The sequence below is a fragment of the Arabidopsis thaliana genome, chromosome 3, assembly GCF_000001735.4.
Source record: "Arabidopsis thaliana chromosome 3, partial sequence".
Lineage (NCBI taxonomy): Eukaryota > Viridiplantae > Streptophyta > Magnoliopsida > Brassicales > Brassicaceae > Arabidopsis > Arabidopsis thaliana.
Genome location: NC_003074.8, coordinates 9263775 through 9289967, shown reverse-complemented (window position 1 = coordinate 9289967; position 26193 = coordinate 9263775). Strand labels below are relative to the sequence as shown.

Below are 26193 nucleotides of genomic sequence, written 5' to 3'. Positions count from 1 at the left end.
ACATTTTGTAGAACAAATTTTTTTCCTTCTAAAACTCATTTCCTAAAAATATGCGAATGGTGTTGATTTCTTTGAGCTTTGCTTCACATTCCTACTTTTCTTAAGAATACCTATTATATGTATATTAGATATCGAAGTTGTTTGCTAATAGTATGAATTATCCGTATGATGCGAGATTACATAATAATTCCACCACTCCGCATATGTACTAATTTAAGATTTCTACATTAATAATAACCTCTAATGTGTTTTCGTATCCTATATGGCATTGGTCCTAATCTGGTGCATACATGTTTTAAAAAGCTTTTGTCCAAGGAATATATGCCAATGGCATTTTAATTATTTGTGGAATTTTGAACAAACCGAAAGTTGGTTTTTTTGGATGTATCCACAAAAAAAGTTGGTTCTTTTGAATATATTCTAACCACATTTTCATTTTCTGTCAACAACAGTGTTGCAAGCAATTTAAACATTGACGTTATCTAACTTGTGAATTGTAAATGTATCACGCCTCATGCATGTTAGATTGTTTTATACTCAATTTTGTTTCAAATTAAGTGAGATGCTTTTCTTCTATGATTTCAATCCACTAGCATCTGACTATAAAAATCAAAACCCCTTGTGCTGTTTATTTTCATAGAAACTCAAACTTCAAAAGATAAATTTCCATCTTTTTTTTTATAATCATTTCTTGTTTTCGTGTTCAATCTAATAAAGGGTAAATCTCTGATTGTTGTTTCTTTGATTTCTTGTATTGAAAATGTTCTTTGATCATTCTCTCTTGTGTTCGATCGATACTTATGCGTTTGTTTACAGGTTTTGGGCTCTCAAGGGTTTTAATCAGATTGTTTGGTTCGTTAACTTAAAAGAATCCATTTCTTGACTTGTAAGTAATCTTTCTTCAATGAATCGCCTTTTATGTTTTTAGGGTTTGTTCAAGTAAATTCTCAATTTTTTATTAGGGTTTTTGTCGGAATTTGATTACCCATATAAGCAAGTTAGATCCTTTTGATTTGCTTTAATAACAATTGTTTTGCCTTACTCTGAAACAGAGTTCTGGCTTTTTATTGCTCTGTTCTTCACAGGTGAATGAGAAATGGAGACTAAAGGTGGTAAAAAGAAGTCTAGTAATAGTAGTAGTAGGGACAGTCTTTTCTTCGAAGCTCCTCTTCGTTACAGCATTGAAGACGTTAGACCAAACGGTGGAATCAAGAAATTCAGATCTGCTGCTTACTCAAACGTGAGTTTAGCTACTGTTTTTTGAAGTATTGTCTTAAAACTATGTTGTTGATTCTCTTCTAGTCTTCTTATACATGTTGTTAACTTATGTTTGTTTGTTTTTTCTTATGTAGATCACTGGAAAACCATCCTGATATTCCTCAATACGTTTTCTTCTTAACCACTTACTAACTGTGGTTGATCAATGTTCGCGATAAATCTTCGTTTTTTCTTGTTTTGTTCTCTTTCAAAACTCATTTTTCGATAGTCTCTTCGCCTTTTGAAAAATGGCGGTCTCTGCTACAGGTTTCGAAGGATTTGAGAAAAGGCTCGAAATCTCATTCTTTGAGACTACTGACTTTCTTGATCCCCAAGGAAAGAGTCTTCGTTCTCTTACCAAATCCCAGTTAGATGAGATCTTGACTCCAGCAGAGTGCACAATTGTTTCCTCTCTCACAAACTCTTTCGTTGACTCTTACGTGCTCTCTGAATCTAGTCTCTTTGTTTATCCTTACAAGATCATCATCAAAACATGCGGGACTACTAAGCTTCTCTTGTCGATCCCGCATATCCTTAGGCTGGCTGATTCACTTTGCCTCACTGTCAAATCTGTTCGCTACACTCGTGGTAGCTTTATTTTTCCGGGAGCTCAATCTTACCCTCACCGTAGCTTCTCAGAGGAAGTTGCTTTACTTGATGACTATTTTGGTAAGCTCAATGCAGGAAGCAAAGCTTTTGTGATGGGAGGTTCAGATAATAACCCTCAGAGATGGCATGTTTACTCTGCTTCTTCTACTGAAGAATCTGCGGTTTGCGATAAACCCGTGTACACATTGGAGATGTGTATGACTGGTCTAGACAATATAAAAGCTTCGGTGTTCTTTAAAACCAACTCTGTTTCAGCTTCTGAGATGACTATTAGCTCTGGGATCAGAAACATCCTTCCAGGCTCTGAAATCTGTGATTTTAACTTTGAACCGTGCGGTTACTCGATGAATTCGATTGAAGGGGATGCGGTTTCTACCATCCATGTGACCCCGGAAGATGGTTTTAGCTATGCAAGCTTTGAAACAGTTGGTTATGATCTAAAGGCTTTGAACTTTAAGGAGTTGGTGGATAGGGTTCTGGTTTGTTTTGGACCGGAAGAATTTTCTGTAGCGGTGCATGCTAATCTTGGAACCGAGGTATTGGCGTCTGATTGTGTAGCTGATGTGAACGGATACTTTAGCCAAGAGAGAGAACTAGAGGAGCTTGGACTTGGAGGTTCGGTTCTATACCAGAGATTTGTCAAGACTGTTGAATGTTGCTCACCAAAATCTACTCTTGGGTTCTGTTAGAAGAAGTGATTAAAGAAGAAGAGTGATCTATTTCTGGATTTATAGTTTTTTTTTTTTGTAAAGATCTTTTGTGTTTTGTTTTCGAATAAGAAAGAACATGTGATGTTCTGATGAAAGCATTTCTTGTTTATGTTCTCTGGTTGCTGCACCATAAATATTTTATGTTCTATGCTTTGTTGTGTTTAAGCTTTGGATAACTTTTAATCTTGTGTGCTTATAAATTTTAATCTTCTATGTTAATTTTGGTGACTGAATATATAGTAGTATTTATTGATATAAGAACATGTAATAGTACGATGTCAAAACAAGAAACATGTAATAGTATGAAAAAAACACAAACAAAGAACATGTATTAGACAACGATGTATACACAAAGTCTAAGAAAATGACCTTTTTGATGAGTAATACAATCATACTAAAGTAATGTCGAATTGGTTTTAGCCAGACACAACTTTTATCAATGATATGACGCTGAAAATATTTGATGCATGTACCAGTTTCATTTTTATTTAACCTGAAGGATCTTTAGGGGGGCCGACTTTAATGTCGATAATATGAAAATGTATTTTGGTTTGTTCTGTTTTTAATGTGAAACGTACTTTGTCTTTTGTTTCTCCATATATCTTGTTTTTTTACATTTATATTAGGTGAATTTCAATGTTTCATTAACATTCTATTCCTGGACGTAACTTTTTTTTTTAGTTTCAGTCTTAAACAAAATTTACCATTGGTAGTAACTAGTAAGTCTAATAAAAATAATAGGAATGTTAAACAAGTAGTATTCATAGTCTAAAATATGTAACCGTCCATCATATATGCACTATGTAAAGAAAATCAAGAAAAAATAAATATAAGGTGTGAGTTGTCCTGATTGATTTGGTGAATCCAACTTTTATAGAAGAACATATTCTACCTTTTCTTATTTAATTTGTTTTTCATTTCTCTTGTGGTCACAATTGAGGTAATATGGATTATGGAATCAAAACTAGAATAATAGAAGGAGACCCATGAAAAAGATGTACGTTCATAACTTGGACGACACTTTATTGCTTAGGCATATACCAAAAATCTAACAAGTCCAGCTACAATGTATAGGATTGGTACTATAACTCAAGTGTCTACACTAGGATTGACATAAAAAAAAGTTGGTTTGGTCTCTCAATGGTTTCTCCTAATAAGATATCTAAGAGTTCTCCTTACCTGACGACTTTAACTTATCAAGCAGTGGTCTTTAGTACATTCAATTGTTGGTCTTCAAGCTTCATGTTACCGAGTCTAGTTCCCATATAATCTGTAATGAGTCTTTTTGGGAAGTGAATGCTAATTTCGAGGCAGCTAGATCTTGCTTTGGTTATGCGAGCTCAAACCAGTCGATTATTCATGGGATTTGTTCCCAACAGTTCATTAATTATATCATTGTGCAAATAAAGGTATGGTAACAAAAAAAGGTGAGGGTAATGAAATGAATAACAAGTAAAGAACATATATGATTGAAAAGACAAGAGGTGGGGTTTTACTTTTTACATCTCTCTCAATGAACGTACGAAAAATCAATCGTTTATAACTTTATAATTTGTAAGGTAATTGCATTTTTTTCTTTTAGTTTGTTACATTTATATAATAAAATGCCAGACATATCCAAGAACTAGATTACAATTGCAACAACACCTCAACATCTTTTACAATGTCATGAATCAAATCTTATGACCCTGGTTTTTTTCAAAAATAATAATATTATGACCTCTTTTTTTCAAAGAAAAAACATAGGTTTTAAATTATACAAAACAAGGTTAATCACAAAAATTATAAAAACTATATTATAATTATTTCCCACTCATTTGAGGGTATAGAACTTTTATCAGTGGGAGATCTGCTAATTAATCCCACTTTTGTTTTTCTTTTTCTCTTTTTCTTTTTATACGTGAATTCTGTTTTTTCTTTTGATTGTGCTAAATGAAACCATAAAGAATTCATCTAAATTGGATAGAAAATTAGGACACACATAAGATGTACATGACACAGTCAATAACATGATTTTTATACTATTAACCATTTACATTGTAAGATTTTGATGTGGCTATATATGTTCATAACTAGAGATGTGCAATCTGATTTTGATGTAGAGTTTTTTTTTTCCGGTTGCTATCATTCTTATGCATATATTTGATGCTTATAAGTCCATTTCATATTTCCTTTAATTTGTTTTTATAGAGGAAAATTTCATTAATGATTTATTTCATGGACTAATACAGTTTTATTCGAAAGACGAGCAGATAATTATAACAAAATAATCAACGAATCATAATTAATATCAGTCAGTCACTATTATTTTTTAACTGTCAGAGATTTCAAACAAAACTAATATCAAGTACAATCAATCTTGATATCTCATTATTATGCATACAAAGTTACAATGCGGTTGCAAATTCATGAGACGTGGTCAAAGAAAACGATGATGATGAAGAAGAAATAAGCAATTTGTTATGTTAATACTTAGTATCACACGTGTATCCATGCACACGACATACAAATCATGACATTATCCCGAAAAAAACCAAAATAAAATTGTAGTATATGAAATAAATGATAATGCACTAAGAAATTAGAGTAATGATGAAAGATAGAGGAGAACAGCTTTTGCTTTATAAAGCAGTTTGCTTTTGTGGTTTAAAAAGTGGCTTGTCTGTTGACTAATCACTGCGTAGACAAAGATTTGATTTTTGTGTTTGTATATAAGCTTAGCAGTTGCTCGATCCAATAATTTCTTCATCAATCATTTTTTCATTGTGCAGTAGTAAAGTAATGAAGTACTAGACTCATGTAAAATAATAATATACGCACATCCGATTGGGAACAACATGGTAGAAAAAAATATCAAATTTCCATATATGTTAATCGAAAGACAAAATGGGGGAAAATCACTATTTTATAACATTAAGTCGCATCATTATTAATTTCTTGATCAACTTAACTATAACTATTATGTACTACATTTGGTAAGTTCTTTTCAAACTTTTGTTTTCTCTAACAATTTTCTTTTATTTTAGACCAAATGTTAAGCTCTCAATCATTATTTCTTCTTTTGGAATTTCGAGTTTTGTAGTTTTCTCATTTTAACTTCATTTCGATCATATGTTTTCCGTCTTATCAAGTTCTAATTCTACCCTCTAAAGTACCATCTAATATTCCACCGCTTAAAATATCCAATTGACATTGTCACATTCGGAAGAAAAGAAAACCATCCATTTGGCGAAAGCACATGTTATATTATCAACAAACAACATTGATAAACGATATTTAATTTCAAATGGTTGACAAAACATATTTTAGCACGAATTTAGAGCATAGATAGAAAAAGGATCAAATATCTTAATATAATTAATGAATAGTTATGAAGATATTAACATATATTAACTGTGATGAGTGGGAATAAAAACAGAGTTAAAGGGAGTCATTAAAAAAGAAAAAGAAAAGTTCTAAGTCACAGACTCACAGTATATCTCATCGACACAACGAGTGTCCCACTATTATAATTTTATAATTCACAGTTTATTTAACTTTGCGTTACATCACAATAATTTTCACACTTTATCACTTCGAGGCCACTTGGTTATTCTTCCCGGAATATAAATGCTTTATTAATAACAGATTAATGGTGCTTAGTGCTTACCATATAAATTCACTTTTCACCTGCTCTAATTGATTAATAGTATGATGTATTTTTTTTTATGAAGGCTTATCTTAGGTCTAATTGATTATCGTTTGTTGCTTTCCTACATCCGAGAACAGGTTGAGTCTATTAATCCTCTAGACTTAGAACACAACCAGGTCTTCGAATCCAAATACATTACTTCAAAAAAAAGTCTAAAGAGTAAGTAACATATCTATTGATTTTATAACCCAAAAAACATATTAATTGATTTTTTGTTTTTAGTACATATTCGATTTGGTAGCATCATCCCTTTTTAAAGAGCAAGGCTGGTAAATCCACTAGCTCACACCATTGTCCATGTACCAGTATAACTATGCAACATTCAATACAACATTTCACATAATTATTTATTTTCAATATTAAATCTTAAGTTTTTCTAAAACAGTTGATTGTCTAGAAAAATACATTTTCTTCAAAGCAAATATACATAATTGAAATTGAAAACAGTCGATTGCCAATGAGTTGATTTAAAAGAAAACAAAATTATTTATTAAACCAAAAAAATCGTACATATGTAATATTTCATCATTGTTAAACTCATTTGTATATTTTTTATGATATAGATATATTTTGTTTTGTGTCTTTTTTTTTTTCACCAATTTTGTTTTGTGTCTACGATTGTATAGTAAACCATCTTTGCATTTTTGTAATTTTAAGCACTACAATATAGTTTTTTTTCAATAATTTATTCTCATATATGTAAAAAACGAAGTCGAATTCTGGTAAGAGAGACGAAATTAAATAAATGGACCCATATTTGTAGATAACTTAATATAAATCAAGTTTTTTTTTTTGTGTGCGCGAAGTATATAAACCATAAAAATCTTATAGAATTCTGTTTTTTTATCACATGATTGAAAACTAAACATTTCCCGATTTTGTCTCTGGCCTTTTCCAGTTTACAGTCTAGAGGACCATTAGATAAATAATTGGCAGACAAATCTTTCTCTTTCTCTTTCCCTCTTTAACTCTCACTCACAAATACTTCCAAATCAAAATCCTCTGTTCCATCTTTTTCTTAAAAACCTCCAAACAAAGAATCGAAAAAAAGAATATTTCTTATACAAAAGAAATAAACCTCAAACTCTGCACCTTAGAGATTAATACTCTCAAGAAAAACAAGTTTTGATTCGGACAAAGATGTTGCAAGGAAGAAGAGAAGCAAAAAAGAGTTATGCTTTGTTCTCTTCAACTTTCTTCTTCTTCTTTATCTGTTTTCTTTCTTCTTCTTCTGCAGAACTCACAGACAAAGGTGTTAACTTTGAAGGTAATGTTCATCAACAAAATCTTCCCCCACTTCTCAGTTTCTCCTTTTTTCTTCCTAAAACATGCTTTTCTTTTTTTGTTTCTTCTTTAGTTGTTGCCTTAATAGGAATCAAAAGCTCACTGACTGATCCTCATGGAGTTCTAATGAATTGGGATGACACAGCAGTTGATCCATGTAGCTGGAACATGATCACTTGTTCTGATGGTTTTGTCATAAGGCTGTAAGCACTTACACACCAACACACACACACACACACACATATATGTAATCATGTGTTTACAGTTTTTACTATTGTGTGTATGTAGAGAAGCTCCAAGCCAAAACTTATCAGGAACTCTTTCATCAAGTATTGGAAATTTAACAAATCTTCAAACTGTGTAAGTATGTTTTGTAGTAATTATTAAAACATTGTTTCTTCATCTCTTAATCACTTTAGTTTTCTAATAATTTTGTTTGGAGATACAGGTTATTGCAGAACAATTACATAACAGGAAACATCCCTCATGAGATTGGGAAATTGATGAAACTCAAAACACTTGATCTCTCTACCAATAACTTCACTGGTCAAATCCCATTCACTCTTTCTTACTCCAAAAATCTTCAGTACTTGTATGATTTTATCCATTTTTTCGTTTTGTTTATTTTATCATATTTTTTATATAAATTATTTATGGAGAGATTATTTTTGTGTTGAAAATTGTGGAGCAGGAGGGTTAATAATAACAGCCTGACAGGAACAATTCCTAGCTCATTGGCAAACATGACCCAACTCACTTTTTTGTACATTCTCTTTCTTTTATTTTCTTCTTTAAATTATATTTTACATATATAAATCTGTGTTTATATATATTTTGTAAATGTTTTTCAGGGATTTGTCGTATAATAACTTGAGTGGACCAGTTCCAAGATCACTTGCCAAAACATTCAAGTAAGTCTATTTACGAGAAAGAATATTTGTCTGCTCTGTTTTACTCTGTTCTGAGAAAGTAACAGTGTAATTGTGTTTTTCTTTTCTCTGTAATTTATCCACTTTTATACGTTACCCTAATTATATTATATAGTTTTTATTTAACTTGTTATGCAGTGTTATGGGCAATTCTCAGATTTGTCCAACAGGAACTGAGAAAGACTGTAATGGGACTCAGCCTAAGCCAATGTCAATCACCTTGAACAGTTCTCAAAGTAATATCTAAATTTTCAATATTTTAAAGTAATATTTGAATCCTAGAGAATATATCTAAACTGATTTTTCTTTTCTTCTTGTTGTTGTTGTTGTTGTTAGATAAATCATCTGATGGAGGAACTAAAAACCGGAAAATCGCGGTAGTCTTCGGTGTAAGCTTGACATGTGTTTGCTTGTTGATCATTGGCTTTGGTTTTCTTCTTTGGTGGAGAAGAAGACATAACAAACAAGTATTATTCTTTGACATTAATGGTAAGACCCACAATGACATTTTTAATCCCTTTTCGTTAACTGTTGAATGTGAAACCAGACAAATGTGAGTGTGTGAATTTTTGGGTCTTACACAGAGCAAAACAAGGAAGAAATGTGTCTAGGGAATCTAAGGAGGTTTAATTTCAAAGAACTTCAATCCGCAACTAGTAACTTCAGCAGCAAGAATCTGGTCGGAAAAGGAGGGTTTGGAAATGTGTATAAAGGTTGTCTTCATGATGGAAGTATCATCGCGGTGAAGAGATTAAAGGATATAAACAATGGTGGTGGAGAGGTTCAGTTTCAGACAGAGCTTGAAATGATAAGCCTTGCCGTCCACCGGAATCTCCTCCGCTTATACGGTTTCTGTACTACTTCCTCTGAACGGCTTCTCGTTTATCCTTACATGTCCAATGGCAGTGTCGCTTCTCGTCTCAAAGGTAGTTAATTAAACACCTTGATTTTGATTTCTTTACATGAATTGACCCGGTTTACGATTCGTGTGAATGGTTTGCAGCTAAACCGGTATTGGATTGGGGCACAAGAAAGCGAATAGCATTAGGAGCAGGAAGAGGGTTGCTGTATTTGCATGAGCAATGTGATCCAAAGATCATTCACCGTGATGTCAAAGCTGCGAACATACTTCTTGACGATTACTTTGAAGCTGTTGTCGGAGATTTCGGGTTGGCTAAGCTTTTGGATCATGAGGAGTCGCATGTGACAACCGCCGTGAGAGGAACAGTGGGTCACATTGCACCTGAGTATCTCTCAACAGGACAATCTTCTGAGAAGACAGATGTGTTCGGTTTCGGGATTCTTCTTCTCGAATTGATTACTGGATTGAGAGCTCTTGAATTCGGAAAAGCAGCAAACCAAAGAGGAGCGATACTTGATTGGGTAAGAAGTAAAAGAGTAAAACATTTTCTCTTCTTGTTTCAGTTAGCTTAAAAATACTCACTTCTAGGGTTTTTTCTTTGGGGTTACTTGTAGGTAAAGAAACTACAACAAGAGAAGAAGCTAGAACAGATAGTAGACAAGGATTTGAAGAGCAACTACGATAGAATAGAAGTGGAAGAAATGGTTCAAGTGGCTTTGCTTTGTACACAGTATCTTCCCATTCACCGTCCTAAGATGTCTGAAGTTGTGAGAATGCTTGAAGGCGATGGTCTTGTTGAGAAATGGGAAGCTTCTTCTCAGAGAGCAGAAACCAATAGAAGTTACAGTAAACCTAACGAGTTTTCTTCCTCTGAACGTTATTCGGATCTTACAGATGATTCCTCGGTGCTGGTTCAAGCCATGGAGTTATCAGGTCCAAGATGACAAGAGAAACTATATGAATGGCTTTGGGTTTGTAAAAAACATATATAAGATTGTGTATTTTGTTGTATGCTGTGATCTTGTACAGGTTTTGGTATCAGAAAGACATATTCTCATGCTTTATCCCATGATTAGGAGGAGGTGGAATCACCGCCTCCATTTCGTAGAAACGAAATCGAAAACCTCGCATGTCATCGTCGATGAGGTTTCCTCTTTTATTTTCTTCTTTGTTTTGGTACGTAACCACACTAGTTTGTATGTTCCTGTGACGCTGTCTTTTCCAAACCCGAGGCGAGAGAACTCTACCTTGTTGCTGTCTAAATAATTCTTTCGTTGAATCCTAGCAAGAGGGAGCTTCTTAGACCATCTTGTGTCTGGATTTATCACCATAATTGGCTGTTTCATGTCCACACCACTATATAAACAAAAAAGACCATCCACACTCTTGGAAAATAGTATCCGCCTCTCTTTGTGTTTCTTGCTAGTTAAATATTCTTCTTCTCCCACTAGACGACTCAAAGACCACTCCAACCTCATGGTCTTGTAACGAATGCTTGGCTTAGACCCGTTTCTTCTAACTTCATAGAGACAGAGAAATTTGGGTTCTTTTGTTTTCTGATGCAACATGTATTTCTTCCTGATTTACCTAGACTTTATCGTATGCCTCCAGTGTTTAGACACGGTTTGGAATCTAGTTAGGGTTTTCACTGGAAGCCTTACTATAATCTCTTCCAACACATCGTCGTTTGGTATCTTAATAACCTGTCTTCTTCTTCTTTTGCTTTCTCTTCCATGATGCATGATCATCTCCTGCTTCTTCTTCTCTTCTTCGTCTTCTTCTTTCGGTTTCTCTTTCAATATCTCTTGCGTGATATTCACTTCTTCTTTTTCTTCCTCTCTCTGAAGAGGACGAAGCAATCTTTCCCATGATATGTGTTGGCTTATTTTGGGATGAAGAAAATTCGTTTCGTTTTACAAAGATTGTAACCAAAACGGGGAAGTGTCTTCAGTCAAGTGGTTCCACATTTTTCACTTGAGTTCGACTCCGCTAAATTGTTGTTAGCCCAATAATTTGTGTGTACTAAGAAAAATCACAAGTCCTCACATACCTAAGAACAATGTAGAAATGAAACAAAACTGTTTTTGCAATGAGAACAACACAAGCGTAAATAAGGTCTCTGTTTTTTCCTAGTAAGCATAGAAACATGAAACAAGTGAGAAGCTTTCATTACTCTGTCTCTGAATCATGTATATAGATCAGAGTCAAGCCAAGTATCCTTTTTAAGACCAGTTCTTGAAGAATTCTTCTCCAGATCTTTGTTCACACTCGCAACATCCAAACTCGGGACAATTTTCTTCAGCAGAGCTCCGGCGAATCTTATCACTGAAGGACCAAACTCAGGCCATGAGATCACCAATGTTCCTCTTATGTTCTTTAGCTGGCACCGGCTCAAAAGTGAAGCACTCAGACCGTCGATTACACTCCCTGATGGGAAGTAATCGAGATTCACTAAACCGGTGTGAGTTGTTGCTTTCTTCTCAGCAGATGTCTCGAGTTTGGCTGCCAATGTTTCGTCTGGTGAGAGTCTACCTCTGAAGTTACGGCTCTGAATGGAATCCAAGATTATCACCCGCTCGGGGATAATGTCTTTGGCAATGAGCAATCTCGAGACTAGGTTAGACCGTTCAGGAGATACAGGAAGCTGAACAGAGACGAGGAGGGTCAAGTTTTTATCATCAGCACTACTCAAGGAATATATGTTGCAGGATTTGTCTTCTAAAGAAGGTTCCATGGTGTTTCCAGAAAACGGAACTTCAGGCATGATGAGACTTCCAAGGAGAGTCTTTGAAGGTAAACTATGGAAAATATAGAGGGAAGGTGAAGATATGGCTATGATAAGTAGAGATGGTCGGAGAGGAAGTTCAGGTTTCGGGTTTGAGAATATGATGAAAGGAGATGGAAGGGATTCAGGTGGCTGAACAAAGTTGTTAAGATCTTCTTGGAAGAATCTTGAAGGTGGAGGATTCTCGGTAAGTACATCTTCCATATCTTAGCTTTTATCAAAATCTCACAGACCTGTATCAAGACACACACACATCAGAAGAAGGATGCAAGCACTTAGATAACAATGACACCTAAACAAACAGTTCATTGGTTCTGAACAAAAAATGTAATGCCAGGAATTCAGTTGTATCCATATTATAAACCCAGCATGAAAGCACTAACAGTCGTAGGATCAAATATCTTATATTCCACATAAGAGAGACCCAGTGAGTGAGATTAGAAACACACCAAAACAGGACTAGTTGCTAAATAACCTAAATCAAACGCAAACTTCTGTTGGTTCTTGCTCATCTTATTATACTCCACCAGCAATGTAACAAAAGATAACAATCATCAAATCACAGATCTTATGCAAAGTACTACTTAAAGTAACCTAAGAGACTATAAAATCAATTCTTTTCCAGACATCCGATTCAAAATTACAATCTACTGAATCATATAGAGATCGAAACTCGAATCTTTAAGAACATGAAAACAATCCCAACTCAAAATCTCCAGTAAAGTCTCAAAATTTATACATTTCAAGAGTTGGGAAGCAAAGTATCACTTGAAGCCAAGATGTATAAGAATCGCAGCGCGAGACGACACAGGAAAAAAAAAAGCAACAAAATTTAGAGTTTTGTTCAGAGAAGGAAGTGAAAAAGACGTACCTTGTTGCAGTAGAATCGATCGATGATGATGAACAAAGAAGAGATTTTTTGTTTTTTTTTATCTTTCTTTTTGTTGCAATTGGTTTCAGTCTTCTCGGCCAAGACAGCGAGAAAGCTAAAACCTCAAACAAATCCCATAGGCGTGTCGCTATTATGTGCCGCTATCGTGCGCTACTATTGTGCGTCGCTATCGTGCGATACTATTGTGCGCCTAAAGATGCTGATTTTTTTTTCATTCATTTATGAAAAATTATTCTTCTTTTATCCTTTCCAAGTATTTTATTGGATTTTATCAAATTATGCAATGAACCAAAAAAAACCCCAAGAAAATTCATTTAGTTGTTAGTCTGTTGCATAGATGTTGAAGGGAGCTAATTTTGAGATGACATTAGTATAATGATACAAGGAATTGTGTTATTGCAAAAGCGTAAATTAAAAATTATAGAAGAAAAAACAATAGAACGTGGAGCAGTTTGATCAAAATCTTGAATTTGCTCAAACTTTAGAGAAAACAATAAACTCAAAAATTCAGATTGAGAAACCGATTCATTCAAAACGGTTTGATCCGGTTACGATCCTCTGGAAGATGATGAACCAACTGTTCAAATACTGCAATGCATCCTACTTGATGTTGAAATTCCTAGTCTCCGTGTGGTTCAGATTCATGAGATATAGAGCGTGTGCACTACTAATATTCCCAACATGCGATTAATCCTCGTGTTCATCATCGCTTTCAGAATCTGCAAAAAGACATGAACATTATTAATAGAGTGTTTTTGTCTCAAAATATTGTAATAAGAGTTTTTATTGCGTACCGGATCTAACATCTTCGCTAAGCTTGCCTCGATCTTGCACTTGTTTCACAAGCATCCGGTAAATCAAAACCCACCAGAATATGTGAAGAACAAGCAAGAAATACAAAAGTGTGTTGAACATATAGTACAAGATTGGTCCATTAGGATGCTTTTCTTTGTCCACAGTCATAATGATTTGATAGCTGCAAATCAAAACCCCACAATATATATACATCAAGGAAAAAACATTCAAGAACAAACGCTAAAGTGGATATTAAACAAACCTCGTGCTCCACAGGATCCAAAAAGGATAGTAAATGAGACGTAGAACGACCCAAGACAGCGCGAAAAGAACAAACGAAATGCTCGCGAGACTTTCCGCTCCGCAATATTTAGACATTTTCCCAATTTCAAGGAACACATCGCTCGCATCATGAAGTGCAAGAATAACAGAACCAGCACGAGTTAATCTATATCATCAACATCCAAAAACAAAACAAGAGTCAGTGTATCCTTTCCTCCACAACACAAGTGTATAATATACGTACCTGCAGATATAGGAGAGGACAATGAGAACAAGCGTTGTGATATGATGACCCATGGAAACTCCGAAATCAGACCGTCTTGTTTCCCAAAACACCAACGCGAATATAGAGTACGTGTAGAATCCAGCAGCAAACATATATAAAAACTTCAACTTCATCCTGCACACATAGCAGTATCATATTTTAGCAAATGACCATCACAAAAGATATCGATGACCATAACGAAACAACTTACTTCATTGGTTGATCAGGCCAAATCTGATCTCCAGGACCAATCCAAAAGTAGAGAGTATTTGAAAACCAAGGTTCATTATATGTGACAGATAAAGCAAGTAGCTCAGCTGATAGATAGTAAATACACTTCCAAGCTGATTCTTTAAATTTTCGAACTTTTGGACTATTTTTCTTCCTGTCTTTTATGTTGTCACTCTTATTCGTACTCATCCTTCCATAGATCACAAGACTTGCCAATTTCTACAAACACCAATAAAAACAAATATGTAAGCTTTCACCTACCAAACAATATCTTCATATACATTGCATTTATTTTCAGACAAAATCTAAACATCAGCAGAATCATACAGAGAGACAAGACTAATGATTGGTCTCTCAAGGGTCATAACTCATAACTAAAAAGTAGAAATCCGAAAGTAATATTTTTTTTTTGGGTTGGTTGGTGAAACAACAATAAATGCGATTGAAGAAACAACAAATCTAAAATCCCATGAATAAGTAAATTACCTCGAAGACGAATCTGTCAAGTAGAAATCGAATTGTAGGGAAGAACACTGCAAAGAGAGGCAAAAACCCTAAATCTTGATAAGTTGGGAACGATTCTTGTTCCCAATCGATTGATTTCACCGATTCGAAGAGACCCATCTCTGAAAAATCTTCTCTTTACAATCACATAAGAAGGAATCTCGTGGGGGTTGACCAGAAGAAAGCAGAGCAAAGGAGAATGAGATAAAAGAAAGTACAATGCTTTAAGTTAGATTTAGTAGTAGATCTCTCAAATTTGATTTTATCTGTTACAATAATTATGAGTTCTTGATCGGATCAGAATTTATTCGAGAATGTATGTAAGTTGCACTTGCTGGAGATAGGCCTTAGGTTTTTTACTGATCCATTCTCGATGGGCTCTTGTTTTTTTTTTTTTTTCTCTGCGTTTCAATTATTTTCTTGAAAGTAATGAAATTATACTATCCATATCTTTTATATTATTTAATTCATAGCATTTTAAAAACTATTACTATTTTTTTTCTTTTTCTAAAAGCTTTATTTTCTTTTTCAAATTTTCAAATTATTTATTTTCTTTCTCTTTCGTGAAGAGATCAATTTGAATTTTTTATTTCTTTGTAAAAATATGTTGATTCCAGCAGGCACTGCCCATCAATAAAGCAGGTGAAGCATTTGCTTTAGGCCACGCAGTATAAAAATAATCTGAAGGCCACATTTCAGACTTATATGTTGGTTTGTTGGTTTAGTTGTCCATTACTAAGACAGTTAGACAGATGTGTTGAGTAATGCCTTTCTTCAGCGATGATGGTAATACAATAATGCAAACTAATAATATAATATTCATGTCTCTAATAAGTACTATATTACAAATTAAGATCAATTTGTCTTCTCATTATTCTTCTCTGTATATCTAGAAATCACCGTTGTTTTATTAAAAAAAAAATCTACGTTAACACTAAAATTGAACAAGAAGTATATATAATTTGAGACCGTCCTCATCATTGTACTTGTAAGTTTACGATTATGATATAATTAGTCATTAGAGAACATGAATATGCTGAAGAACTATATTAGATTATTTAACTTTATGTATATAGTAGAAATATGATATCTCATCGTACCAAAAATATTCGAGAAACAATCAAAACCCAAAATCCCTCTTATTTCAAACACGTGGCGAAATCCTGTTCGTTCATAACTGGCAGTTAGAGATGCAAACAGAATCAAACTGTAGGGAGTAAACTGTAAATACTTCCTTTTCAAAGTAAGTGTATTTGATGATAATGGTTCTCTGATTAGAAAAGGCTCCGGCTTTATCATTCTCAGACCATCATCACTAAGCAGTAAGTAAGCACTATAATCGCAGAAGATAGATAAAATGGAAGTAGGGTTTCTGGGTTTGGGAATCATGGGAAAAGCCATGTCAATGAATCTATTGAAGAATGGATTCAAAGTCACTGTATGGAACAGAACACTCTCCAAGGTAATTTTTTTTTTTTTTTTGTCTTTGATTGTGTTTTGGTATTATGGTTTTCTGATTTAGTTTTAGTTGTTCAGATCTGATAAAGTCGGAAACTTTTTGAGTAATTTAATGCAATTTTGGGAATTTTTGATGATTGTGACAGTGTGATGAGCTTGTGGAGCATGGTGCATCAGTATGTGAGAGTCCAGCTGAAGTAATCAAGAAATGCAAATACACTATTGCTATGCTCTCTGATCCTTGTGCTGCTCTTTCGGTATTTGAAATCCTTTTTTGCTTCTTTTGTGTGTGTTTTAGCATTGGTGATGAATGATATGAAGTAGTTGTTTGATTAGGTTGTTTTCGATAAAGGCGGTGTTTTGGAGCAGATATGTGAAGGAAAAGGTTATATCGATATGTCGACTGTTGATGCAGAGACTTCTTTGAAGATCAATGAGGTTGAATCTTTTGTACTTTAGATGCTGATGATAAGATTAGAAGAAGGTTGATTAGTTTGATTGAGCTGTGTTGCGCATTGGTAGGCAATCACCGGGAAGGGTGGTCGGTTCGTAGAAGGTCCGGTTTCAGGTAGCAAAAAGCCAGCTGAAGATGGCCAACTCATTATCCTTGCTGCTGGTGACAAGGTACAACTCAAAACTGTACTTATGGATTGATTGATAGATCTCAAGAACTGTTTTAGTTGGACTTAGTAGGAAGGAGCTCTCGATGTGCGGCTATAATCCGTTTGTGTTTTAATCCTTTTTTGTAAGGCACTCTTTGAGGAATCAATCCCAGCTTTTGATGTCTTGGGGAAGAGATCGTTTTACTTGGGACAAGTTGGAAACGGAGCTAAAATGAAGCTAATAGTGAACATGATAATGGGAAGGTGAATGTCCCGTCTCTTTTACAATTACTACCATTAGTAGTAGGAATGGAACATGGCTTCATGATCTTATTGTTTTTCGTCTGATACAGCATGATGAATGCATTCTCTGAGGGGCTTGTATTGGCTGACAAGAGTGGACTTAGCTCTGACACTCTTTTGGATATTCTGGTGAGGTGATCAAACTTTTGCAAGCTCTGAAATAATGGTGTTGGTTTGAATCGGTTTCTGCTATGGGCAGGATCTGGGAGCAATGACTAACCCGATGTTCAAGGGGAAAGGACCTTCAATGAACAAGAGTAGTTACCCACCAGCATTTCCATTGAAACATCAGCAGAAAGACATGAGGCTAGCTCTTGCTCTTGGCGATGAAAACGCGGTTTCCATGCCTGTAGCCGCGGCTGCAAACGAGGTCAGTTAGTTAGTTAGTTACTCAGAGACAATAACATATTGGCTCTCCCTCCTCTAGATTGGTTTCTTAGCTTGAATCTTAAAATATATGTTTCGGTTCTCGACAGGCTTTTAAGAAGGCGAGAAGCTTGGGACTAGGAGATCTCGACTTCTCTGCTGTGATTGAAGCTGTGAAATTCTCCCGCGAATAGCAAACTGTTTCAAAACATCCACTCATTTGGATTGGCTGAGATACTGAAATCATTGTTATCTTCCCAAATAGAGATTTACTCATTTGGCCAAACACACATTTTACTCCTTCACCAAATAAAAAGTCTTAACCACATATCCAGAAACGTTCATAGAGTTGCAACCTTACGTTTCAACTACTTTATGGCTAGTTCACTCGATATTGGTCCAGAGGTAGATCAAATTGATTGAAACAGAACCAATAAAATAGAGCAAAGTTTATTTGAAGTTGGTCACTGTTAAGGTTATATGAAACAAAGGAAGCAAAAAAGAACCCGTAGATGAGAAGATCAAAGAAATAACATTGCATCAAGATGGTCAAGAGAAATGTTCCTATGGATTATAGACAAACGAGGAGAGGAGGAGACCATTTCAGTAGAAAATTGGATTTCGTTGGAGTGTGAATGTAAAAGCCCATAGGCCCATTAATAATATAACTAGTAAAGCCCATTAACATTTTTCAGCCCACGAGGAGTTTTCTAGGGTTTTGTCTTATAAGATGTCGCATTTAGGTCATTCCGCCTCTTGCTTCTCTTCACTCACAATCTCACAGCAAAGCCTCTCGTTGCTAGAGGAATCAAACAATGGTAAACCCTAGCTTTAATCTCTATCTCTTCTCATTTCTCAATCGTTTCTTCTTAATCTTCTCTTAAGAAAATCGGGTTTTGATCTTCATTTCATATAGAAATCTCCTGCATTGCTTTTGATTAGATATCGTAACGAGAATTCGTGATCCTATGGTTCTATCCACCTTCGTAGATGTTTTTCTTCATGGGTTTTTGGTTTTATAACTTGCTTGAGAATTGAAATAGGAAAAGTTTGAGACTTTGCTTTTGTTCTGTTTTAGAGGTCACTGATACGTATTCAATGGAGTTCTTACCGTAGATCTTTGTTACCATCGAAGAACCTTTATATTGTTGGATCTTAGACTAATAAAATAAGATGATTTGTTGTTGGTAGGTGTTTGTGAAGTCCACCAAGTCGAATGCTTACTTCAAGAGGTACCAAGTGAAGTTCAGGAGAAGAAGAGGTAATAGATTGTTGATTCGTTTTATTCTGATGATATTGTTTGTTCTCTCTTTGTTTCAATCTGTTTCTGAAAATTATTTTATTTTTGTGTAGATGGAAAGACTGACTACAGGGCAAGGATCCGTCTTATCAACCAAGACAAGAACAAGTACAATACTCCTAAGTATCGTTTTGTTGTCCGGTTTACCAACAAAGACATAGTGGCACAGATTGTATCTGCAAGCATTGCTGGTGACATTGTTAAAGCTTCTGCTTACGCACATGAACTGCCTCAGTATGGTCTCACTGTTGGTCTTACAAACTATGCTGCAGGTATTGAATGTGTCATCTGGTATTGTTTTCCAATTTAATATGGTTGATTCTGTCTTTATGGCTTACTTATGTGTAATTTTTTTTTGTTGAACTAGCTTACTGTACTGGCCTTCTTTTGGCTCGCCGTGTTTTAAAGATGTTGGAAATGGATGACGAGTATGAGGGAAACGTTGAGGTATGTTGTGTGATTGGTTTCATCTTGATAATAAGAAGCATTGTTATTGTCTCTTGTTAGAAACTCAAGTCACACAATGAATCAGGCCACTGGAGAAGACTTTTCCGTTGAGCCAACTGATTCAAGGAGACCTTTCCGTGCTCTTCTTGATGTTGGACTTATCAGGACCACAACAGGAAACCGTGTGTTCGGTGCTCTTAAGGTATTAACTTGTTTCTCTTTTTTTGTTGTGAGTGCTCTTATTTGTCATTCTTCTTGAGCAAATGCTTATACTGGCAATTCTTTAATATCCTTTTGGTTCGCTGTTTGAATCTGTAGGGTGCTTTGGATGGTGGTCTTGATATCCCTCACAGTGACAAGAGATTTGCTGGGTTCCACAAGGAGAACAAGCAACTTGATGCTGAAATCCACAGGAACTACATCTATGGTGGCCATGTCTCAAACTACATGAAGCTGTTGGGAGAAGATGAGCCAGAGAAGTTACAAACTCACTTCAGTGCTTACATCAAGAAAGGAGTTGAAGCTGAGAGCATTGAGGAGTTGTACAAGAAGGTTCACGCAGCTATTCGTGCTGACCCCAACCCAAAGAAAACCGTGAAACCTGCTCCCAAGCAACACAAGAGGTAGGGAAACAGAATCAATCTAGTCTATCTATATTCTTGTCTTGTTGGTGTATTGGTGTCTCATTTGGTCTTCCATTTAACAAAACAGGTACAACTTGAAGAAACTTACTTACGAGGAGAGGAAGAACAAGTTGATCGAGAGAGTCAAGGCATTGAATGGAGCAGGTGGTGATGATGATGATGAGGACGATGAAGAGTAAATCAGTCAAGCCTTCTTTATCTCATGCCTCTTGTAGTTTTTTATCTTTTGAGCTTAATGCCTCAAATTTTCTGTTTTCAGACTAAAACACTCAGCTTTTGTGTTCACATTTTAATTGTGTTCGAGGATTTTGATATTGAGGATACATTTTCTTTGAAGTATCATTATCTTATTATTACCTTCATCATAATTTTCAAGAATTTGTATGACAATAGTTTGATGACTTGATTTTATCTGTAGTTTGCTATTGTTAAATGTAAGAACTGTTAGACTTCATCTATATGAACTAGAAAACATTGCTACAAGATGAACTAGATCACATTACTACAAGTTTAGAGCTAAATCACTGTTTAAGGAAATAACTCAGTATTCTCTTGGAGCTATTATTATATGTAGCCTTATCGGGTACTGGAACTGTCTTATGCAAAGTAGGAATGACTTATCTGCTCTGTAGTATGAAGTATGAACTATCCTGGAAGCTGACTAATACGTAATTTAATTTCTCTCGTGACTTCTTTAGTATATAATCGAGAATATGATGTGTATTATTTGGATTCCAAGTAAATTACATGAATGGTGGAGCCCTACATGAAAGGGACCACGATTTGTCCTTAGCAAAATTTTCCATAAATTTTTATGGTGAAAGGTAACAGCCATGAAGCTTCTCTTTCTCTACCAACAGAGTCAACGATCTGTATTCAATATACACAACGTCTCTTTGTTAATCCTTCCTCTACCATGTATGCTTAGTCTTAGATCCTTTTTTCACCTTACTAATGAATTCTTCTTTTTTCCTTGGTACTCTTGCAGCTGCAATAGGCTTCTTAACCCTTTTAAAAAAATTCAAATTCCAACAAGATAACAGAGAAGATGATTCTGCTTCTTTGTCCCCTTCATCAGTTCCTCCATCTTCTTTGTCTCGAACTTGGAAGCACCAAGTCTTCCCGAGCTTCCATGGGGCAGATGTTCGAAAAACCTTTCTTAGTCACGTCCTAGAGGCGTTCAGAGGAAAGGGAATTGACCCATTTATTGATAATAGTATCGAGAGGAGTAAGTCAATCGGTCCTGAGCTCGTAGAAGCTATCAGAGGATCAAGGATTGCGATTGTCTTGCTCTCGAGGAACTATGCTTCTTCGTCGTGGTGCATGAACGAGTTGGTGGAGATTATGAAGTGCAAGGAAGACTTGGGTCAAATAGTGATAACCATTTTCTATGAAGTTGATCCAACTCATATAAAGAAACAGACCGGAGATTTTGGGAAGGTTTTCAAAGAAACTTGCAAAGGTAAAACAAAGGAAGAGATAAAGAGATGGAGAAAAGCTTTGGAGGGTGTGGCCACAATCGCTGGTTACCATTCAAGCAACTGGTTAGCCCTTTGGATTTCTACTTGCCCTCGTTTAAATATTTAAAAACATATTAAACTATATTTGTTTGTAGCTTTTAAAGAGTCAAGACATGCAACTACATATGTTTTTGGATGCGTATGATACTTTTCATGACTAGACTAATTAACTGACATATTGATGTCCTCCAATGTTAGGGATAATGAAGCGGCCATGATCGAAAATATTGATTGGAATATTCTAATTAAACAAGTTGATTAATGCTACACCGTCAAGGGATTTCGAAGCATTGATTGGAATGGGAGCTCATATGGAAAATATGCGAGCATTGTTACGCCTAGATTTAGATGACGTGAGGATGATTGGGATATGGGGTCCGCCTGGGATTGGTAAGACCACTATCGCTAGGTTTCTGTTAAGCCAAGTCTCCAAGAGTTTCCAACTGAGCACAATCATGGTGAATATCAAAGAATGTTATCCAAGTCCTTGTCTTGATGAATATAGTGTACAGTTGCAACTTCAAAACAAAATGTTGTCTAAGATGATCAACCAGAAAGACATCATGATTCCTCATTTAGGAGTAGCACAAGAACGGTTGAAAGACAAGAAGGTGTTTCTAGTACTTGATGATGTGGATCAGTTAGGACAACTAGATGCATTGGCGAAAGAAACTAGATGGTTTGGTCCTGGAAGTCGGATTATCATCACAACAGAAAATCTAAGACTTTTGATGGCTCATAGGATCAACCATATTTACAAAGTAGAATTTTCATCAACTGATGAGGCTTTTCAAATCTTCTGTATGCATGCCTTTGGTCAAAAGCATCCCTATAATGGTTTCTATGAGCTTTCTCGGGAAGTTACTGAGCTTGCTGGTGGGCTCCCTTTGGGATTGAAGGTCATGGGCTCGTCCTTACGAGGAATGTCCAAGCAGGAGTGGAAAAGGACACTACCAAGGTTAAGGACATGCCTTGATGGAAAAATTGAGAGCATTTTAATGTTTAGCTACGAGGCCTTAAGTCATGAAGACAAAGATTTGTTTCTTTGTATAGCTTGCTTTTTCAACTATCAAAAGATTAAGAAGGTGGAAAAACATCTTGCTGATAGGTTCTTGGATGTGAGGCAAGGGCTTTATGTCTTAGCCGAAAAATCTCTCATACATATAGGCACGGGAGCGACAGAGATGCATACTTTGCTAGTGCAACTAGGTAGAGAAATAGCTCATACACAATCAACTAATGACCCTAGAAAATCTCTTTTTTTGGTTGATGAAAGAGAGATTTGTGAGGCCCTCAGTGATGAGACAATGGTAAGTTTTAACATTCCATCTTTCATTGAATTAAGTTGATTTGATAATTAAGCATCTCTAGTTATATATATCTTTTGGCTCTTTTTCAGGATAGTAGTCGACGTATTATAGGGATGGATTTTGACTTATCTAAGAATGGGGAGGAAGTTACAAACATAAGTGAGAAAGGTCTTCAAAGAATGTCTAATCTCCAATTCATAAGATTTGATGGTAGAAGTTGTGCTCGACATTCTTCGAATCTCACAGTAGTAAGATCTTCTGATAATAATTGTGCTCATCCCGACACAGTGAATGCACTACAAGATCTGAACTATCAATTTCAAGAAATTAGATTACTGCATTGGATAAATTTTAGGAGATTATGCTTGCCTTCTACTTTTAATCCGGAGTTTCTTGTTGAACTTAACATGCCTTCTAGCACGTGTCATACACTCTGGGAAGGAAGCAAAGTAAGTAATTTTCAATATTCAATTTTTCATATCTATATTTTCGAAACTAATGTACAACATTTTAGCTCAAAAAGCAAAATATGGTTTCTAGTTTTATATGTGAACTTTTTCTATAGTTATTACAGAGTTATGGCATGGAAGTGTGTTATATGTGTGTTCATGACTATTTGTATCATGATGTTCTTATATGCTGTTTTTATCTATCTGTAGGCGCTTAGAAATCTCAAGTGGATGGATTTGAGTTATTCTATAAGCCTGAAGGAGCTTCCTGATCTTTCAACTGCCACTAATCTTGAAGAGTTAATTCTTAAATATTGCGTAAGTTTAGTGAAGGTCCCATCATGTGTTGGAAAACTTGGCAAACTACAAGTTTTGTGTCTCCATGGATGTACAAGTATCTTGGAGCTCCCCTCCTTCACCAAAAATGTCACTGGCCTCCAGAGTTTAGATCTCAATGAGTGCTCAAGTTTGGTGGAGCTCCCTTCTTCGATTGGGAATGCCATAAATCTCCAAAATTTGGATCTTGGATGTTTAAGGCTGCTTAAGCTTCCTTTGTCTATTGTGAAGTTCACTAATCTCAAGAAATTTATCCTCAATGGATGCTCAAGTCTAGTGGAGCTTCCCTTTATGGGAAATGCCACAAATCTCCAAAATCTTGATCTTGGTAATTGTTCTAGTTTGGTGGAGCTCCCATCTTCTATAGGAAATGCCATTAATCTTCAAAATCTTGATCTTAGTAATTGTTCAAGTCTGGTGAAGCTTCCTTCCTTTATCGGAAATGCCACTAATCTCGAGATTTTAGACCTCCGTAAATGCTCAAGTCTAGTGGAGATCCCTACTTCTATTGGACATGTCACTAATCTGTGGAGATTAGATCTTAGCGGATGCTCAAGTTTAGTGGAACTTCCCTCATCTGTTGGAAACATCAGTGAACTCCAAGTGTTGAATCTCCATAACTGCTCAAATCTGGTGAAGCTTCCCTCTTCTTTTGGACATGCCACTAATCTGTGGAGATTAGATCTTAGCGGATGCTCAAGTTTAGTGGAACTTCCCTCATCTATTGGAAACATCACAAATCTCCAAGAGCTGAACCTTTGCAACTGCTCAAATCTGGTGAAGCTTCCCTCTTCTATTGGAAACCTTCATCTATTGTTCACTTTGAGTTTGGCAAGATGCCAAAAGTTAGAGGCTCTTCCGAGCAATATCAACTTGAAATCTCTTGAACGACTTGATCTCACCGATTGCTCGCAGTTTAAAAGTTTTCCTGAGATTTCCACAAACATTGAATGCCTCTATCTTGATGGAACCGCAGTAGAAGAAGTGCCTTCATCAATCAAGTCTTGGTCTAGACTCACTGTGTTGCATATGTCATACTTCGAAAAACTCAAGGAATTCTCGCATGTTCTAGACATCATAACGTGGCTAGAATTCGGAGAAGATATACAAGAAGTTGCTCCATGGATCAAAGAAATCTCTCGTCTACATGGACTTAGACTCTACAAATGCAGAAAGCTTTTATCACTCCCACAGCTTCCAGAATCTCTCTCTATCATAAATGCTGAAGGTTGTGAGTCCTTGGAGACACTAGATTGCTCTTACAACAATCCCTTGAGTCTTCTTAATTTTGCTAAGTGCTTCAAACTGAATCAAGAAGCGAGAGACTTCATCATCCAGATACCGACCAGTAATGATGCGGTCTTACCCGGTGCAGAAGTGCCTGCATACTTCACTCACCGAGCTACTACTGGAGCTTCCTTGACCATCAAGTTAAATGAGAGGCCTATTTCTACATCCATGAGATTTAAGGCTTGTATCGTACTGATTAAGTGTGACAATGATGAAGCTGGTGATGATGGGAGTTCGTTGATGGTACATGTTGACATCATGGACAAACAAAATGGTCTCAGTGTTCCGTATAGTCCAGGAATCTATACTATATATCCACTTTTAACAGAGCACCTGTACATATTTCAAGGTGAAGCAGAGGAGGTCACTTCCACCGAGCTCATGTTTGAGTTTGAAACAATGAGTAACAAATGGGATATAGGAGAATGCGGGATCATCTTGGAAGTCCCTTCAAGTTGATGCTTATGATGATAGCTTCAACGAGGCGTTGATGAAGGTTAGAAAATTAATGATTTTAAGTTGATTGGTTGTTTTGTATTTTATTTACGTGCATTTGTGTGATTATCAATGTGTGATGGTGGGTTTATGTCTCATTGAAACTAACTGCAGATATGGAGAGAAATACAAACAATGACAATGAAGAGAAGGAGAAGAAATAATCAAAGTCATGAGTGGAATCTGAAATCCATGTGAGTTTTCAGAAACAGTGCTATCCACAAAACAATTCAGTAAGCTCTCTCTTCATTCTTTTTTTTTATTACTGCTATAAGTTTTAAGCCAAATCACTGACTCAGTATTCTCATTTTGTTGGAGTTATTATAGGGTACGTGGACTGTCTTAGGCATATGGTTCAACATATTCAAGATCAACCAGGAATCCTCCATAAGAAAATAGAGAATGAATAGTCTTCTTTGTGTAATGGAACTTCTCGGAATCAATGAATGTTTTAGATACCTTGGGAAGCTATTTATTAGCAAAACAAGTGACGCTGCTCTAGTTACTATTGTTAATATTCCTCTTAAAATGTTTAATAGAACGGAGTCTCATGGAAATATCATATGCACACCTAAAC

At 35.6% G+C, this 26193-nt stretch overlaps 8 protein-coding genes and 1 long non-coding RNA gene across 19 annotated transcripts, besides 2 other annotated features; 5 read left to right on the top strand and 4 right to left on the bottom strand.

Annotated features, from left to right (window-relative positions):
• The first annotated feature begins 629 nt into the window (after window positions 1-629).
• Window positions 630-2790, top strand: AT3G25570 (Adenosylmethionine decarboxylase family protein). 2 transcript variants are annotated; one of them, NM_113454.3, is made up of 4 exons: window positions 630-718; window positions 817-886; window positions 1053-1240; window positions 1353-2735. In NM_113454.3, the coding sequence occupies exon 4, from the start codon at window positions 1506-1508 to the stop codon at window positions 2553-2555; it is 1050 nt and encodes a 349-aa protein (NP_189184.1). In that variant the 5' UTR covers window positions 630-718; window positions 817-886; window positions 1053-1240; window positions 1353-1505; the 3' UTR covers window positions 2556-2735. The 2 variants fall into 2 exon arrangements, with proteins under 2 accessions (NP_189184.1, NP_001189972.1); NM_001203043.1 differs by having other exon boundaries at window positions 638-718; window positions 1086-1240; window positions 1353-2790.
• Window positions 1097-1240: a sequence feature (AT3G25570.uORF1-2).
• Window positions 1353-1373: a sequence feature (AT3G25570.uORF1-1).
• A 4271-nt stretch (window positions 2791-7061) lies between the features above and the next one.
• Window positions 7062-10455, top strand: NIK2 (NSP-interacting kinase 2). 3 transcript variants are annotated; one of them, NM_001203042.1, is made up of 12 exons: window positions 7108-7534; window positions 7625-7754; window positions 7840-7911; window positions 8000-8143; window positions 8243-8314; window positions 8403-8462; window positions 8619-8716; window positions 8817-8969; window positions 9065-9406; window positions 9484-9863; window positions 9957-10275; window positions 10372-10455. In NM_001203042.1, the coding sequence occupies exons 1-12, from the start codon at window positions 7408-7410 to the stop codon at window positions 10416-10418; spliced, it is 1944 nt and encodes a 647-aa protein (NP_001189971.1). In that variant the 5' UTR covers window positions 7108-7407; the 3' UTR covers window positions 10419-10455. The 3 variants fall into 3 exon arrangements, with proteins under 3 accessions (NP_189183.2, NP_001189971.1, NP_974360.1); NM_113453.3 differs by having other exon boundaries at window positions 7062-7534; window positions 9957-10455; NM_202631.2 differs by having other exon boundaries at window positions 7280-7534; window positions 8240-8314; window positions 9957-10455.
• Window positions 7242-7501, bottom strand: AT3G04915. The gene has a single exon (NR_141134.1). It is a non-coding gene; the product is annotated as an other RNA (long non-coding RNA).
• On the bottom strand, window positions 10381-11090 carry AT3G25550 (F-box family protein; the record flags this gene model as incomplete). The annotated part of the gene is made up of 3 exons (NM_113452.1): window positions 10381-10437; window positions 10533-10854; window positions 10930-11090. 3 exons carry the CDS (start codon window positions 11088-11090, stop codon window positions 10381-10383), a joined length of 540 nt encoding a protein of 179 aa, NP_566771.1.
• Window positions 11091-11276: 186 nt separating this feature from the next.
• On the bottom strand, window positions 11277-13123 carry AT3G25545 (trigger factor). Its single transcript, NM_113451.4, has 2 exons — window positions 12999-13123; window positions 11277-12360 (listed from the first exon to the last, which is right to left on the bottom strand). The coding sequence occupies exon 2, from the start codon at window positions 12329-12331 to the stop codon at window positions 11528-11530; it is 804 nt and encodes a 267-aa protein (NP_566770.1). The 5' UTR covers window positions 12332-12360; window positions 12999-13123; the 3' UTR covers window positions 11277-11527.
• A 159-nt stretch (window positions 13124-13282) lies between these two features.
• On the bottom strand, window positions 13283-15633 carry LAG1 (TRAM, LAG1 and CLN8 (TLC) lipid-sensing domain containing protein). Of its 3 annotated transcripts, NM_113450.5 has the most exons (7): window positions 15588-15633; window positions 15079-15495; window positions 14573-14811; window positions 14341-14496; window positions 14077-14262; window positions 13814-13995; window positions 13283-13738 (listed from the first exon to the last, which is right to left on the bottom strand). In NM_113450.5, exons 2-7 carry the CDS (start codon window positions 15214-15216, stop codon window positions 13707-13709), a joined length of 933 nt encoding a protein of 310 aa, NP_566769.1. In that variant the 5' UTR covers window positions 15217-15495; window positions 15588-15633; the 3' UTR covers window positions 13283-13706. The 3 variants fall into 3 exon arrangements, with proteins under 3 accessions (NP_566769.1, NP_001327930.1, NP_001319643.1); NM_001338756.1 differs by having other exon boundaries at window positions 13814-14262; NM_001338755.1 differs by lacking the exon at window positions 15588-15633 and having other exon boundaries at window positions 15079-15537.
• Window positions 15634-16216: 583 nt separating this feature from the next.
• GLYR1 (glyoxylate reductase 1) lies at window positions 16217-18453 on the top strand. 3 transcript variants are annotated; one of them, NM_113449.4, is made up of 8 exons: window positions 16217-16558; window positions 16701-16811; window positions 16891-16992; window positions 17077-17178; window positions 17305-17420; window positions 17510-17588; window positions 17659-17829; window positions 17936-18453. In NM_113449.4, the coding sequence occupies exons 1-8, from the start codon at window positions 16454-16456 to the stop codon at window positions 18017-18019; spliced, it is 870 nt and encodes a 289-aa protein (NP_566768.1). In that variant the 5' UTR covers window positions 16217-16453; the 3' UTR covers window positions 18020-18453. The 3 variants fall into 3 exon arrangements, with proteins under 3 accessions (NP_566768.1, NP_001326583.1, NP_001030765.1); NM_001035688.1 differs by having other exon boundaries at window positions 16375-16558; window positions 16924-16992; window positions 17936-18168; NM_001338754.1 differs by having other exon boundaries at window positions 16333-16558; window positions 17510-17829; window positions 17936-18284.
• A 49-nt stretch (window positions 18454-18502) lies between these two features.
• Window positions 18503-20691, top strand: ATL5 (ribosomal protein L5). 3 transcript variants are annotated; one of them, NM_113448.5, is made up of 7 exons: window positions 18503-18643; window positions 19017-19086; window positions 19179-19397; window positions 19493-19572; window positions 19658-19774; window positions 19891-20195; window positions 20284-20691. In NM_113448.5, the coding sequence occupies exons 1-7, from the start codon at window positions 18641-18643 to the stop codon at window positions 20393-20395; spliced, it is 906 nt and encodes a 301-aa protein (NP_566767.1). In that variant the 5' UTR covers window positions 18503-18640; the 3' UTR covers window positions 20396-20691. The 3 variants fall into 3 exon arrangements, with proteins under 3 accessions (NP_566767.1, NP_001327862.1, NP_001189970.1); NM_001338753.1 differs by having other exon boundaries at window positions 18536-18796; window positions 20284-20687; NM_001203041.1 differs by lacking the exon at window positions 19179-19397 and having other exon boundaries at window positions 18568-18643; window positions 19534-19572; window positions 20284-20675.
• Window positions 20692-20995: 304 nt separating this feature from the next.
• Window positions 20996-26173, top strand: AT3G25510 (disease resistance protein (TIR-NBS-LRR class) family protein). Of its 2 annotated transcripts, NM_001338751.1 has the most exons (7): window positions 20996-21106; window positions 21205-21760; window positions 21935-23046; window positions 23136-23495; window positions 23706-25617; window positions 25731-25849; window positions 25944-26173. In NM_001338751.1, exons 3-5 carry the CDS (start codon window positions 22036-22038, stop codon window positions 25578-25580), a joined length of 3246 nt encoding a protein of 1081 aa, NP_001319642.1. In that variant the 5' UTR covers window positions 20996-21106; window positions 21205-21760; window positions 21935-22035; the 3' UTR covers window positions 25581-25617; window positions 25731-25849; window positions 25944-26173. The 2 variants fall into 2 exon arrangements, with proteins under 2 accessions (NP_001319642.1, NP_001326498.1); NM_001338752.1 differs by lacking the exon at window positions 20996-21106 and having other exon boundaries at window positions 21116-21760.
• The last annotated feature ends 20 nt before the right edge of the window (window positions 26174-26193 follow it).

What these genes read in the sequence shown, in the direction of transcription:
- LAG1 (NM_113450.5), bottom strand. Translation starts at nt 15,216, where the DNA reads ATGGGTCTCTTCGAATCGGTGAAATCAATCGATTGGGAACAAGAATCG. An exon ending in TGGCCTGATCAACCAATGAA is followed by an intron (nt 14,497 to 14,572) that starts GTAAGTTGTTTC and finishes CTATGTGTGCAG; the next exon opens with GATGAAGTTGAAGTTTTTAT. An exon ending in TGGATCCTGTGGAGCACGAG is followed by an intron (nt 13,996 to 14,076) that starts GTTTGTTTAATA and finishes TTTGATTTGCAG; the next exon opens with CTATCAAATCATTATGACTG.
- ATL5 (NM_113448.5), top strand. An exon ending in GAAGTTCAGGAGAAGAAGAG is followed by an intron (nt 19,087 to 19,178) that starts GTAATAGATTGT and finishes ATTTTTGTGTAG; the next exon opens with ATGGAAAGACTGACTACAGG. An exon ending in TCTTACAAACTATGCTGCAG is followed by an intron (nt 19,398 to 19,492) that starts GTATTGAATGTG and finishes TTGTTGAACTAG; the next exon opens with CTTACTGTACTGGCCTTCTT.
- AT3G25570 (NM_001203043.1), top strand. Translation starts at nt 1,506, where the DNA reads ATGGCGGTCTCTGCTACAGGTTTCGAAGGATTTGAGAAAAGGCTCGAA.
- AT3G25545 (NM_113451.4), bottom strand. Translation starts at nt 12,331, where the DNA reads ATGGAAGATGTACTTACCGAGAATCCTCCACCTTCAAGATTCTTCCAA.
- GLYR1 (NM_113449.4), top strand. Translation starts at nt 16,454, where the DNA reads ATGGAAGTAGGGTTTCTGGGTTTGGGAATCATGGGAAAAGCCATGTCA. An exon ending in ATCCTTGTGCTGCTCTTTCG is followed by an intron (nt 16,812 to 16,890) that starts GTATTTGAAATC and finishes TTGTTTGATTAG; the next exon opens with GTTGTTTTCGATAAAGGCGG. An exon ending in ACACTCTTTTGGATATTCTG is followed by an intron (nt 17,589 to 17,658) that starts GTGAGGTGATCA and finishes TGCTATGGGCAG; the next exon opens with GATCTGGGAGCAATGACTAA.
- AT3G25510 (NM_001338751.1), top strand. Translation starts at nt 22,036, where the DNA reads ATGGGAGCTCATATGGAAAATATGCGAGCATTGTTACGCCTAGATTTA. An exon ending in CCCTCAGTGATGAGACAATG is followed by an intron (nt 23,047 to 23,135) that starts GTAAGTTTTAAC and finishes GCTCTTTTTCAG; the next exon opens with GATAGTAGTCGACGTATTAT. An exon ending in CACTCTGGGAAGGAAGCAAA is followed by an intron (nt 23,496 to 23,705) that starts GTAAGTAATTTT and finishes ATCTATCTGTAG; the next exon opens with GCGCTTAGAAATCTCAAGTG.
- NIK2 (NM_001203042.1), top strand. Translation starts at nt 7,408, where the DNA reads ATGTTGCAAGGAAGAAGAGAAGCAAAAAAGAGTTATGCTTTGTTCTCT. An exon ending in CAAAGGTGTTAACTTTGAAG is followed by an intron (nt 7,535 to 7,624) that starts GTAATGTTCATC and finishes TTTCTTCTTTAG; the next exon opens with TTGTTGCCTTAATAGGAATC. An exon ending in ATGACCCAACTCACTTTTTT is followed by an intron (nt 8,315 to 8,402) that starts GTACATTCTCTT and finishes AATGTTTTTCAG; the next exon opens with GGATTTGTCGTATAATAACT.